This window comes from Stegodyphus dumicola, chromosome 6, assembly GCF_044657685.1.
Source record: "Stegodyphus dumicola isolate Sdum_Otavi_A_Nest chromosome 6, ASM4465768v1".
Taxonomy (NCBI): Eukaryota; Metazoa; Arthropoda; class Arachnida; order Araneae; family Eresidae; genus Stegodyphus; species Stegodyphus dumicola.
The window spans coordinates 211,874,038-211,889,683 of NC_140773.1; the positions used below are offsets into that span (position 1 = coordinate 211,874,038).

General features: G+C 31.5%; 1 protein-coding gene across 1 annotated transcript in view; it reads right to left on the reverse strand.

The window, feature by feature from the left end:
• The window catches only part of LOC118191863 (polypeptide N-acetylgalactosaminyltransferase 1-like), a 49,657-nt gene that overhangs the window by 8,880 nt on the left and 25,131 nt on the right, over positions 1-15,646 (reverse strand). Inside the window, exons 5-10 of the mRNA XM_085819475.1 lie at positions 11,981-12,188; positions 11,349-11,519; positions 11,134-11,251; positions 10,739-10,925; positions 8,902-9,044; positions 3,161-3,277 (exon numbers count right to left, since the gene is read on the reverse strand). Of these exons, the coding sequence (XP_085675601.1) occupies positions 3,161-3,277; positions 8,902-9,044; positions 10,739-10,925; positions 11,134-11,251; positions 11,349-11,519; positions 11,981-12,188 (944 nt within the window). The remainder of the gene's footprint in view (positions 1-3,160; positions 3,278-8,901; positions 9,045-10,738; positions 10,926-11,133; positions 11,252-11,348; positions 11,520-11,980; positions 12,189-15,646) is intronic.

Sequence of the window (15,646 nt, forward strand, 5' to 3'; positions counted from 1 at the left end):
CATAAAAAAAAAAAAAAGTTTGTGGCTTTAAGGTCCTGATTATAGATCATTTCGGATAATGGATGTCCGGATTACCGACTTTGTACTGTACATCACTAGCCTTATGTTTATATCACCTTTTTTAATAGTCAATAAGATTATTTTGCATTCTAGTAATTTAAAGAATGTTTAAATTAATGCTTGAAAAACTGCATTAAATTAGTGCAGCGACTTAAAATATTTGCACTGACAAACATAACAATAAATTAGGATGTAAAATAAGTTTCTTTAATATTATATGCAGAGTTCAAAGAAGCAATTTTATTGCTACAATAGAAAATTTGAAAGAATTCTTCCCAATTAAAAAATTAACTTTGGAAAGCTTCAATACAAAATATTACACTATATAATCATGCATAAAGAGAAAGTGATGCTTTTTCAAAATATGATATGCAAGAAACAACAACGTAAGGTTAATAAAACTTCAATTTAAACTACTGATTTTCAGAAGTATAACAATGGCGAAATTTTCTGCTGATAATTCTAATTCAATAACCCCCCCCCACAAAAAGAGACCAAAAACATTTTGTCATAATATATAAGACCAATGTATAATTATAATCTGTCAATGAATAATTTTACAAATATAACAAATATAATCTATAGACATTCATAAAGAGGGCACTTGAAAGGCTCTGAGATAATAACAAAAGTATATTGATTAAAAAAAAACAATCATTGCATCTTCACAAAGCTTTCAATATACACATTACCACACTCTGAAATCATTTTTACAATCAAAGCACTGGCCTTGTCTGATACCTTTTAGAATCTATCCAAATTTTGCTATGATCTCATTTAATAATAAAAACTACTTTTTCCCTCAACTCCTCCTTCACTAAGAGGAAAAAGAAGTATTTTATATCAAAATTAAATGAATATGGTGTACACAAAAAAATAGATACTATTTTTGCTGCAGGAGCTCTACAGTTCATGCAACAACGTACACAGCACAAAAAAAAAGGGGGTGCAGTTCTATATCTTCCCTTCTCCTGGGGGCTGATTGACAAAATCAGCCCCCAGGAGGTGTAATACAGGTATTTTGACATGAAAGACTTTAAAATGACATGCTAATCCCCCCACCATATTCTGATACTACGACAATAGCACAATAGCAATTCAATAGGAAAATTATACAAAAAAATATGATAATAATAAAAATGGAGTATGTAATAAAAAATTGGGAACATGTAATTAATAATAATGTGTTACTATAAAGAATGATCTGTAAAATGGAACTTATTATTAAAAATAACTTAGAGAGGAATTTTTGAAACACCCGTACCTTTTTACATATACATGTAACCCAACATTGCACGTTGCCCCCACTTTTTATTTTTTGTATTAATTTTGTTTACTTTTCATTTGGTCAAAGTAGTCTACATAACCTATGAGTTTATTATAATCACTAACACCTTTAGGAGACAAGATTTGCATGACAAACTAATCAACCTGGTAATTCATTTGCAGTTTCAAACCGGGTGAATGGGCTGGCTATGTAAACTGGAGTGAGCTATGAAAATTGCAGCAAAAGGCTCGTAATTTATCTTATGAAAACAAAATATCAGTCTAATTAAATGTGCTGTAAAGTCTCTGAACACTGGTAGTATGCCCTGGGATTGAATCTTATCAAACGAGCTGGCTACGTTGTTGGTTTTCTATATGTGTAATATAGATAAGAACCAGTTTCCTTAAGAAAGTCTTTTGCGACTTTTAAAGCCATCGTAAGAGTCTGCTTGTTTCTAGCAAATTGTTTTTTCTAGAAACTGAAAAAAATTTCGATCGAAAATTTCAGAAGATGATATTAGAAAGCGAAGCTGCACTACTGAAGTAAGTGTGACAGGTCTGTTCGGAAGCCACATATACAGAATCTATATCTGTTCTCCCAAACTTGGGAAGATTACGTTCGAAATCAAAAGTTACATAAAGAATTGGTTATAGAACAACTTTAAGTGTTTTTAATGCCGGCTCGCCCAGAACTTTTATGCCAATCTTGTTAATATCAATAACCCAGTTATAGGGATTTATGATTACGACTTTAATGACCCAAATAATAGTAAATGGCCTATGGCCATACTTAGTATCCATATTAATCTGTTATGTACCTCTTAATATTGTGTTGTAGATTTACGGTTTAATTATTACTAGTGCATCAAGAGACTCACACTGCTTTGCCTATTATTTATACAAATGTTTTTTCTGCATAAGGCTATAGCCAGCTCATTCCTCCTTTCTCGGCCTTCCCAGATAGCACTTCAGGTCTATTGAAACTTGATGCACATTTTAGTCTTTTTAGAAATTTATCTCTTATTTCTATTCTTATAATTTAAAAAAATGTTAAAAATATGATTTTATTATATATATTTATATATATATAAATCTAAATGTATACTAGTTACTCATGACAGTATTCGAAATAACATATCTATTCTACAAGGGTAGGGTCCTTGACCCAGGCACCCTGGTGCTACACCATTTCCCCAGTGCTTCATTACTTAATTTTTTGCTTCACTCAGTTTAGAGCTATTACGTTGCCCTCTATGGGAGATCTCAACAGTCTGACTAAGGGAAGTTGCAACACTACTGTCACGAAGTTAATCTTATTTGCAGATTTCATGCTCATATTTATTATTTATCATAAATTAATAAAAATCTAAATATATACTAGTTACTCATGACAGTATTCAAAATAACATATCTATTCTACAAGGGTAGGGTCCTTGACCCAGGCACCCTGGTGCTACACCATTTCCCCAGTGCATCATTACTTAATTTTTTGCTTCACTCAGTTTAGAACTATTACGGTGCCCTCTATGGGAGATCTCAACAGTCTGACTAAGGGAAGTTGCAACACTATTGTCACAAAGTTAATCTTATTTGCAGATTTCATGCTCATATTTATTATTTATCATAAATTAATAACCAGCACACTTTACAATGAATATAAGTTTAATTTCATTTTCATTTGCAACATCAAAACACTACATTTATGAATATATTTCTGAAATAAATATATACTTTCAGATGTAATTATCAGAAATATATATAAGTATTTTTCAATATTACATGAAACATATAATAACCAATTCTTTACAAAGGGAAAAAAATAATAATTACAAACCTGTTTGGGATATACTTCAAAAACACAAGTAGTTGGTATCACTTTTCCAATACCATGGTGTCCATTTGAGGAGCCTCCTCCTTTTTGGAAACATTTACCATTTTTTAAATTCCGAATCTATAAAAAATTAACCAATTGTGAGTTCATGATATATATTGTAAAAAATACAAATTCTATAATTATACTGTCTCATTTCACTTATTATATATTAATGTTATACATATTACAGGGTTGCCACTCAAACAGGAAAATAAAATTCCCTGACTTTTCCAGGTATGTTTTAACAAAATTCCAGTCTAATTGCATAGTGCATGCTGGCTGTGCTGAAGGTAAATGAATTATGGAACCACTTGAAAACAGAAAAATTTGCCAATATATATATTCCCCAAAGCATTACTATTGTAACTATAATAGTTGTTTTCCTTAATAACTTTCATTTATAAAAGAAATGAATACTTACAATACATTAAACAAAATAAGAAATGAAATTTGTTGATTTTTCAGTGCAATGTATGAACTTTCTAACATTGGATTTCCTATACCATTAACTGTGATAAAATTATGTCATGAACGACAGTAGTTTGTTTGAAAAAGTATTTAATATAAATTCTGGAATGGAAGTTATTGTTCACAAAATGGCATTGGGAGACCATTTATATCAATCCTATTAAATAATATGTAACTGCCGAACAATCACTTCAGTTATGACAGTTATCACACCAGTCAACACCAGTTAAATTCTCAAAGTTAAAAAAAAAAAATTAAAAATTTTTTATTTTAATTATATTTTTTAAGAATTCAACAGACTTTTGACAAATAAACTTTTAATATGTAATTTTTTATTAGAATTCAAGAAGAAAAAAAAAGCATTTAGAATATTTAAACAAAACATTAATAGAAAATACCAATGGAAAATTAGCACAAAAATAGATTTATTGTTTTAATTCAGCAATTTGCGAGTCAATTGAAGAAATGCTGTTCAATTTGTGTCTTTCTGATTCAAAAATTTTAATCTGCTTGTGCTTTCCTTTGTCCAATAATAGTTTTCTTATGTTTACTATTACACAGCCTTTTATCTTCGACTACTTGATGATATGCATCAGGAGCAGATCTGGCATACCACAACACATCAGGAATTATATTAATATTTACCACACCTCCATTTACTTTTATGCATCAAACAATTCCAGCAGTGTGAACTGTTAAATTCCTGAAGGTTTTCCATCAACATATTATTAACTGAAAAACCACATTCTACTTTAGCACTGCCATGTGATAAAATTAGAACTAATTCTAGAACACTCCAAAATTCTTCAAAATCTGAATTATTAATCAAGTCCTTATAAAAGTGATCAAATCGCATTGCAACATAGTTAACCAAAGTGTCTTTCCAAACATCCTTACTTCTGAATAACAATTTTTTAAACTGTACTTTTGATTTATTTGCAACTGCAGAATTTATCCATTCACTTTCATAGAGTATATGCAGTAACCTCTTCATCTTTTTCTTACATAAAAATTCATTAGACATAATTAGTTTAGTATATAATAAATAAATGTATTTGACTAAGCTATATTTAAATGGGCTTGTTTCAACTATTTTAGATATAAGCTTAACCAAAAAAGCTCTGCACCGAGTTCTGAATTCTTTTTTCTTTAGACCAGACACTCCACTTTTAGCTAATCTCACACCAGCAGCCATACCCACACCTATATCTGGAAAATTACAATAAATGCCCTTATCCAGAATATGTATTTTTATCAGTTTTTGACTCTTGAAAAATGCAGTAAATCTCTTTTGACAAATTTGAAGGGAAGATGACTTGGCATACTATGGAAAGCTGTATATAGAAACGGGTAGATTGGATCAGCTGTCTGAAATTATTTTAGAAATGGATGTAAACTCCTGCAACAAAAATAAAAAAATAAAAGATTTTTGACAAAAGAAGCCTATCTTTAACAGTTTCTCTCAGTCTTTCAACTGACACAGTCTTTGACAGTTTGGATGATTCTTTTCACACTAGGGAAAATATCTACAGCTCTCTCAGCAACAAGTATGTCTTCACACTATCTTACCTCACAAAACTTAGCTGGAAAAGTTATGCAATTATTGATGACATCTGCTCCCTGAGCAGGACTATCTTTATCTATGCATGTTTTTAAATAAGGCACTTAAATTCTAGTTAGTAGCTTTATGCCCAGCTTTAAATGCACCATGAACAACAGCAAACCATGGGACCCAATATCTAATATATGGCAATCATTATTATTAGCTAAATTTTCTTTCAAATCTCTCAGAAATTTAAGATTGACAATTGGTCCATCCAAGAATACTTGGACAATTTCTTTTCAACTAGTTCTGAGGTTCCCTCAAAGAAACTTCTCAGAACTTCATTGGTAGAAGTATGCCACCAAAAAAATGATGTCAGGTACCTTGTACTCACTTTATTCTTCCCACTGCCCCCCCCCAAATAAATAAATCAGAGTTTATCTTTATATAAATGATTTTCTTATGCTTTACACTGTCTACATGGCTTGTGATTGCTTTCTTTCCCATGTTACTAAGCATGATATTTTTTAACAAAACGTGCATCCTGCCATGTTAAAAGCTCCTTCAACAAGTGGCAACAAGAGACTCCACTGAGGATTGAGATTAGAATCTGTCAATCTGGAATAAAAAAAAAATGTCTTTTTTGTAGACATTCTGCAGCTAAAAGAAAGAAAGGAATCTATTTAATGATATTTTTAAATAAATTCAAGTATTTTATATTTATTTAGCAGCATAGATAAGTAAAAAACATGCACTAAATTTCATGATGGTATGTCATCATGTTGCCAGAATTAGTTTCACGAGTATGCCAGAGAAAATTGCCTAAAATTTGAAAGTATTATTAACTAATAATAAATAAATTTAGAAGGAAGAAGACACATTAAATGATATGAATAACATTAAAATAAAGTTAATTACTTAAAGATTAACAACTGAATTACAATAATCACCAGTATTTTGGCAAATATAGGTATGTTAAATGATTAGCCTAGATGACCCTAAGAAAGCGCCCGGACTGAACTCTATTTCTAACCGCATGATTAAAACCTACCCCACCAGCTATCGATTTTTCTTAGTAATACTCAGAAATTTTATGTTACAGCATTGCTGTTTTCCTCAAAGCTGGAAGAGAGCACTTAGTGTGCCTATTCCGAAACATGGCCAGTGCCATTCAAATTCTCAATTATAAACCTATAAGCCTCCTATCTTCGTTATAAAAAATTTACGAATTTGTGCTACTTAATTGCCTGAATGATTTTCTCTGGAGCCAAAAAGTCCTTATTGACAAGCAATTTGGTTTCCGAGCAAAACACTGCACAACACACCAGCTTCTGAGGACAGTGGAGTTCATTCACAAAGGCTTTCATAGCAAAATGCTTATTGGCACCCTTTTTCTTGACATAGCCAAAGCATTTGATAGGACTTGGCATACGGGTATTATTATCAAGCTCATGCGACTTGGTATTCTGGCTCAACTTATTCACATAATTAACTCGTATCTCACTAATCGTTCTTTCTCAGTACGAGTTAATTCTATCATTTCAGCTCCTCATCCAATCCTAAGTGGCATAGCTCAACGTAGTCTACTTGGAACGATTATATTCAACATCTTTATCAATGACATTCCAAAATCACCCAGTGTCACTCTAGCAGTCTATGTAGATAACACGGCCATCCTAACAAAACACAAACATTTGAATGTTCTGGTTCACAATATTCAGAGTTGTCTCCATAGCCTTGAGCACTGGCTCATTGCTCGGAAAATCATGGTTAACGTTGCTACATGTGCTGCCATGATATTCACATGCTCCCGAATCCCGTAACTTACCATTAATATAAAGTTCTTTGATGACTGTGTCTCCTGGTCAAATTCATATAAGTATCTAGGAGTGATACTTGATTCCAAATTAATCTGGTGTCTTCATATTGATTATACCCTCAAGCGAAGACTGTCAGAACCCAACTTACTCCCTTCTAGGGCGAAAGAGCCCTCTGTCAATTAAAAACAAAGTTTTTCTTTATACTTCCATCATGCGATCAATATTTTTGCATGCTTGCCCCATCTGGGGTGCAGCTGCAAAAACACACACAAAAAAAACTTTAAGGCTTCCAAAGTAAGACCCTGCGTTTTAGTTCTTAACGCAGCCTATTATGTCCGTACTGATGTGATTCATTCGGATCTTAACATTAAACCATATAGACGTTATTAAAAAAACTTAGTCAAAATTTATTTCTCAAAATTGAACAGATTGATAACCGTGCACTTCAACAGTTACCAGCCTACGATCCTGCTATTTTCAGCTCGCAGAAAAGACCTCGCTCCATCATGAGACGCGAATACGGCATCTATCCTCCAGCTAAAAGCCATAGACATGCCCCTCTCTTCTCAGTTTCAGTGCCTGGCCCATGAAAGACATACTACCATGTAATTACTCTGCCATTCTCCTACTCCAGTATTATTGAAAAGTGGCCACCTCTGTATTCTTATCAATCTGTTCACTATTTAATCACATCATGCCCGCTTCTGCCCTGGATATTTCGTCGCGAAAATTTAATCTTTACTTCACTATGATTAGTGACTTTGCTTTAGTATCGCATTTATGAGTTATAAAATTTAAATATATATATATAAATTAAAAAAATACAAAAAAAGTTTAAAATCATAAAACTTCCAAAAAAAAAAAAAAAATAATAACTTCATTTTTTCCTATTCCCAAACTTACTCGAGCTAATGTAGCTCCCTCTAGTTTGCATCATGATAACCAATTATGCAATTTTCCTATATTTCTGCTCACTACTTAAGATATTTTTCTGTTATGGAGGTACATAGTTTTGAACCATAGACACTCCATAACTTATAATCATTGGCACTGGCATTATTATTTTACTGAGAAATGACAAATAAGGCATTTATTAAAAAGAAGGTTCAAAGGATTTTGCTTTGTACGAGAATGGAGGGAAGAACAAGCAAAATAGGAAATTTCAAGGGGGAGAAGGACGGAATATTTATTTTTACGATCTGAAGTGTGTAAAAAAAAGGAGGGGCAAACATTATATTTAACGCATTTGTTTCTGAATTCTGCCACTGTTTGTTTCTTGAAAGTAAAATTTTAAAAGTGAATTATTTAAAAATCAAAACTAAATTTCAAATTCAGAACAAATAAATATTTTGGTGTTTATCAAACACAGTTAATTTTTTTAATGCAATTTTTAAAGTATAGATTTTCTTTTGTAATTTGCGTATAATTTCTCAGTAAAATAATAAGTCTGATAATCATAATACATCCATCACACTAATTATGTTTAAAAGTTTAACAGTTCAATTTGATTTTTTTTATATTACACAATAATAGAATTAAAAAAGCATCAAAAGACTTCTTTTAACTTTAAAACTACACTGCATGAATTCTTATCATTGTAACAAGAAAATACAATAGACTGTTAAGCACACATATATTTGAAAATGAAATTCCCTGACTTTTCCACATTTTGACTAAGATATTTAAATTTCCTATTTTTTTTGCTCAATTTTCAAATTCTCTGACTTTTTCCAGTTTTCCAGATAGTGTGGCAACCCTGATGGTACTATTACAGCATACGGAATAGCTCCAAGACATAAGCATATATAAACAATTAAAAACATAACATATTTTTAACAAAAGAGCTATGATCTATGAACAAAACCAATTACTTTTCCAAAAAACCTATCATCTGCAGGTAGAAAATGTTCAGGCCAAACATTTTCGAGATACCATTTGAAACTTTTACATTTTAATCTTTCTCTCAACTGAAGTCTTGAAGCAACATCAACATTTCGATTAGATTTTGCAGCTTCTGAAATAAACAAAATATATGAAACTTATATAAAAGTTATTACAAAGAGAAACACCACAACTCTGAAAAATAAAATTTTTAATTATGCTGAATGAAAGAAAATTATAATAAAGAAGCTATCTTCACATAGAAACAACAACAACAACAACAACAACAACAACAAAAAAAAAAAAAAAAAAAAAAAAAAAAAAAAAGACATAAGTACTCATTTTTAGTATTTATATAAATGTTATAAGGTTCTCACATGGGTACATAAGACAGGAACAGTACTTTTAACATTTCGTCATCAATTACTGATTCAAGAAATCATTACATAACGAATTATTTTCACAAGATTAATAATGATAAACTGAAATTCATACGAAGCATGCAACATGTCTGTTGAGTCTAGTTCATGCTTGAAAGAGCTGAACTAACTGCTGCATATCAGTTTTTAATTGATTTGTTCAATGGGGAAAAAGACTGGTAATACAGCATGAATGATATTAAATGTTTTTTTTTCCATACAGATCTAAAGAAAGGGGGAAAAAAACTCTTTCAGATATAAAAACGTCTTAAATAACTGAATGGGAAGAAGCAAATAAAAACAAGATGTGATTAAAAAAATTCCATCTTAGGATACTGGGATACATATACACAAATTTCCATATGCCAGGTGAAGATATCCAAAGGCTGCAAGTGACTTTCACTCACATCCAACTGATATCAAATTTGCATGCAGAACAAAAACATTTAAAAAGATAACTGTACTAGGACCTACTGCTCTAACAGCTCAAAGAATCTGGCAACATGGCAATGCATAACAATAATTTTGAAACATTGAGGCATTTATGATGTACATTTAAAGCAAAATATCTTCACAAACTGAAAAATGAGGTCCTCCCTTTTGCATGGTAATGTGTAACCATGTCAGAAGTATCATGATAAAAAGCTAAATTCCTTTAAATAGGTGACTATGGATTATCTTCCATCTCTCTCTATGTGGCTTATCATTTTTAAAAAGATGCTGAAAGAAAGCATTATGAACTGATATGAAGACAGGCATAAGAAGTTTACACTGGACAATGTCTCACTGTCATACAAAAATTGATACAATCTTCAAGACTTGCAGCACTCGAACAGAAGGCCACTGAATGTTCTTTGGATGTGTATGCATAATACATAGAACAGAAACATGCCAATAAGAATAGCAAAGCATGTACGAGCTATTTGCCTATACAACTTTCAATATTTAATGTCTTGAAATCAGTGGAAAGTGATCATTAATTTTCATTTTACTACAAGAAGCAGTCTAATAAACCTTTCTGTTAAACATTATTTCTTCATCATAGTATAAAAGTTTAGAACTAGACATCTGTTTAATTGTGAAAACTCAGTGAACAAACAAGAAGGTTTAACATTAAAAATGAAGTTAAAAATAGATAAAATTTAACCTCAGACTAACATTAATTTTAAAGAAATGATTTACGTAATTTTTAAGAATATGCTAGCTCTTCTCCAAACAACAAAAATATTCTGGTCTGTGCGAGGGGGTGGGAACATCAATGTCATTTTCTTAAAAATGTTTCTAAATTTAAAGTTAAAAACAAACTTAAACTGAATTTTGCTATTTTTCATTTTCCATAGATACTAATAAAAATAAAGCAGTTATCTAACTTGAAAAATCAATGACATATAAAAATTATATAAATTACCAGGATTCAATTTAAAATAAAATATTTTCCATTCATCCATCCAAGTGGATGCAGCTCGAGCAAGATTCTGATACAGAACCGCACCTACCCCGCCAGGTCTTGGAAAGGTATAAGGTGATGATCTTCGAAAGACATGACCAACATGTGAACAAGGAGCGATTTCTATTGAACCACCACACTGCCAAACCTAATCAAAATGTCATTTAAAAAAAGCATATAATGAAATTTATTCATTCTCAAACACAGGCAAAAAAAGCATATAATTAAAATTGCTATGCATAGTGATTATAGTCAAAAATAGACTAAAGAGCAACATTATTTCTAATATGAAAATTCACTAAAAGAAAAACTAAATAAACAAAACTTTTAACATAATTAAATAAAAATTTGCTTACCCTGAATGATAATTCAATGTTTTCTCCTCCCCAAATATCCATTTTCTCATCATAACGACCAATTTCATTAAAATACGATTTGTCAATTGCAAACAATCCACCTGCCATAACAGGTGTTCTACAGGTAGAGAATATGCTCATTAAAGATATGTAAAATAAAATACATATATTATTATTTTCAGTTTTAGAAATTGATATTGCTCGGAAAAATTTACCGAAATGGTGCACTGGAATCATTCTGACGATTTCTCAATTCTCTTTCTCCTACTGGATACCAACGAAAATGTAATTCCCAATTAAATGCACCCCAATGTAATTCAAAGCTACGAACATAGGCAAATGTATCATCATGAATGATATCAATAACTGGACATACAACACGTGTTCTGTAAAAAGAAAAGACAAAAAGGTAAAAAATAACTTTATAATTAAAAAACTTACAATAAAAGCAAATTGTTACATTTAGTTACACAAACATGTAGATTTAAATTTTATTTATAAGAATTTATACTTTTTATAATTTAAAAAATGAATACAACTTTACAAAAAATTTTCAAATTTCATAGAACTTATCAGTGGCAAAAATTTAAAACATCTTGTAATTCTTACTTAGTAGAAAAGATTACATTACAGAGATATAGTCTCTTAACTCAAAATACAGTTCAGAGTTGGAGATACTTTTATTGACAACAGCATTATCATTTACTTAATTCATTACTTCAATATTCCAAACACATAATTCAGAAAAAATTTAATGGAAAATTTATGCTACACAGAAGATTAAAACTTTTTAATTAAAAGTTCTAAGAAGGCAAGATGTATTCCTAAACAATCCAAGCTTAAATACCTGCTCTGGGCAATTCTTGCTAGAAGTGGCTGCAACCATCCCTCTGAACATTCACAATGAGCATCCAAAAATGTCAGGACATCACCAGTTGCAAATTCTGCTCCAAGAAGACGTGCTCTAATAAGGCCAGTTCTATTTGCAGCTCGAACAATTTTCACACTTACAGGTAGATGTGAAACATATTCATTTAAAGGTTCCTTTAGAAAGGCTGGAATACAAGAGGAATACTAAATTGTGCAAAACTTTTATGATTTTTTGTGCTCTCTCTCTTTAAAAAAAAAAAAAAAAAAGTTATATGTTTTTAAAATTATGAAAATTTAATCTAAATTTACATTGATTTCATAGAAAAACTATGCAGTTACATGAATACTGAAACAGATAAAAAAACCCAGTCAGTTTAAGATAGAATTCTACCACATTTTGAATTTTTTTGTATATTTAGAAAAAAACTTAATGTCAAATTAAAATCGAGTTTAGCACACAAAGGCTACTGAGATGCTTCCCCCCCCAAAAAAAAAGAGCAAACATATTCTACTGGCTGCAAGCTATTATTTTTGTAAGAGAAATGCTTGATAGAGAAAAAATAAAAGTCTGCTATAATGGACATTTTCTAAATGTAATTTATTATTATCAATTTCATAAAAAATGAATTTGGATATGATGAATACACTGACATAAAAAATTGCTGTCAAAATCCTAATAATGCAGCAAGTAAGAGTGGTTGCTCCACAATATCTCTGAGGAGTCCACATAGAAAAGCACAGAGCACAACATACAGTCATATCATTGAATTCAATTAATTCTGCAAATAGGAATATTTTCTCTCGTGTAACTGAACACAGGAACATGTTCTTCCTTTTAAGTGATATATAAAAGATTTCTGCATTTTAAGAAATACAAATTTTGAAAGCAAAATCTACTTTTCCTCTTCAAAATCCATACATAGCTATGATAATTAATTTTATATACAGCATTTCTGCAAGCTACAGAGCATGAATTTTTGCATCTAAAAAAATCCATACAATACATTGATGATGATGATAATATACTCTAACAGAAACATTGACTCTAAACTGAGACCATGCTGTAATAACTGGGCTAAATCTCAGAACCTTCCGAGTTCATCAGCGAGTAATATTGACAATTTCCACAGCTTTACTATTAACAGACTATTATTAGATGGCTGTAGTGAACTTCTTGGCAAGAGCTTATAATAAACAAAATAAATTCAAAACTAAATTTTTATATAAAATCATCAATTTTTAAAGATCTATTAAATCATTTTCATATGACTGCTGTGGTTTTGCTATACTATCTCAATTTGTGAATAACAAGATGGATCACATTTATCTAAAGATACATACTTAACTTACTTTCTCTTCAATAGATGAAAGAGTTTAAAACATTTTTTTGAATGCTCACAGAATCTTTTATAGCTTGCACATTATTTATCACACAGCACATACATGATTTTTAATTTTTGAGTTTACTTCAAATAATTCAAATAATTCATGATATTTATCTCAATTATTTAGATTCAAATAATTGAGATAAATATCATGTGCATTTTATATGATTATAACAATTGCTCTGAATGTGCTTATACAACTTCCAGCAATGACACATATTATATAATATGTAGTGGCCTGTCTGCTCTTTAAAACCTTTCAGCATACTTATTCAAAGATACACATGGAGTATATTTTCTAATGTTTTCATATATATTCTATCAATAATTTTTTGGACACCTGTAATAGAAAAGAAAAACAAAATATATTCAAAAGTGGGTAGAGCCTCCATGAATAGCAATTACAGCCTAAGCCTTCCGAAGCACGCTTTCCACAAGTTTTTGTAGGACGGCTGTTAGCATTTCTTTCACTCGACTTGGAGAGGACATGCAAATTTCATAAGTAATATTGAGCCATTCTTGCACCCCTTAATTTGGTGATGCAACTCACTCCAGAGGTTCTTGATAGAGTTCAAGACTGAGCTCTGGGCAGGCCCGTCCATTCAGTTACAAATCCATGAAAAATCCTAGCCTCAGCTGGGAAAGCCTCCCCCCTCCCAAAAAAGTTTCTAATGTATGGTGATGTCAAACTCCAGCAAACTTTGTTTAACACGTTGAGCGCCACGCGTATTTCTTAGGCAATCCCATTCAGGCCACGCACGCCGCTTAAAAGTGCTGGTATTGTAGGTGCAGTGATTCTTATCGAAGTAGAAGATAGTTTACGTTTGGCCATAAATTATAGTAGACTTCAACAGACAAAAGGCAGCTGTCGACTTATCTGACCAAATGAATGCCTACAACAATCTACTATGTAGGACCATAAAATGGTATCGAAAACTAGCCTTCCAATTGTTACTAAATACTACGGTTGTAAATAGTTACATTCTATACAAATATATCAGGAAGAAGAAAATTGGCATTACTGAATTCCGGAAAGAATTAGCGCTATCCCTTACAAGTTGTGAAAAAGAAAACATTCCACTGAACAGAAATGCAAGAATATCTAAAAACACGACAACATAAACTCCAAAGAAAACCAGGAAAAGGCATTGAAGTACGGAAATATTGTAAATTTTGTAATTATGAAAATACAACAGAAGCTGGTAAGAATAATGGCCAGAAAAAAGACTAAGAGAGTTGTCACATTTTGTAATAGCTGTAATGGAGAACTGTTTTTTATGTTTACCATGTTTCAATGAAATCCATTAGTCCCTTAATGAATCAAAATTAAGTACATTTTAAATAAAATTTCCGTAGTTCCATAAAACAGTGTAAATTTTATAGTTGTATATCATGTTACATGCTGTCAGCCAGCAGCCTAAATGGAAAGTCCAGCGAAGCGGCCTAAAGTCTGGTGTCAGCCACAGATGGCTGACGTGGCGCTAAACGTGTTAAAAAACCACAGCCTTTCATCTGGTGTTTAGATGTGACATCCAAATCATCAAGAGATATTTGTATTTGGATTTTATGGACAAGCTGCAGCACATAAGCTAATGATCTTAGTGATCACTGAATGCTTTCTGCAAATTACAGTGGAACAAAACAGGTCACCTTTGGGCTCTAGAGTAAGGGAAGATCTTCACAGGAAAATAAATCACATTACATGTTAGGGGATTTTAGCAAACTTGAGGATTTGTCAAAAGTGAGGCAAGTAACTGCACACCAAAGTAAAGAGTATAAAATTTGGCAAAGAAGAAATTTTTCTTTTTTTTTGGGGGGGGGAAGGGGGATTAATCTTGGCTTACTGGTTTTGAAGTCTCAGATTCAGAATGCTGAAGTATAAAAGGGAATACTACGCAATTCTATGCTACCCACACAGCGGAATAAATTTGGAACTGGTCCTTATCATTTCTAATATGACAACACAATCATTTGCAAAGGAAAAGCTGTAACTTGACTGGTTTGAAGAAATGATAGTTAATGAACATGACAGGCCAGCCAAAAGACTTGATCTCAACGTAATCTAACATCTCTGGAACCAGTTAGAATGGGAACTGAAAGACAGGTCAAAGTGCTCCAACTGCCACAGTATTGTTTACTATACTGCAGAAGAAATGAAAGAAAACACTTGCAGATATCTACTGAAACTTGGAAACTTTGTGAAAAATTTTCCTTGAAGGCTAGAGTCTATGATTGCAGTGAATAATGAATGCAGATCA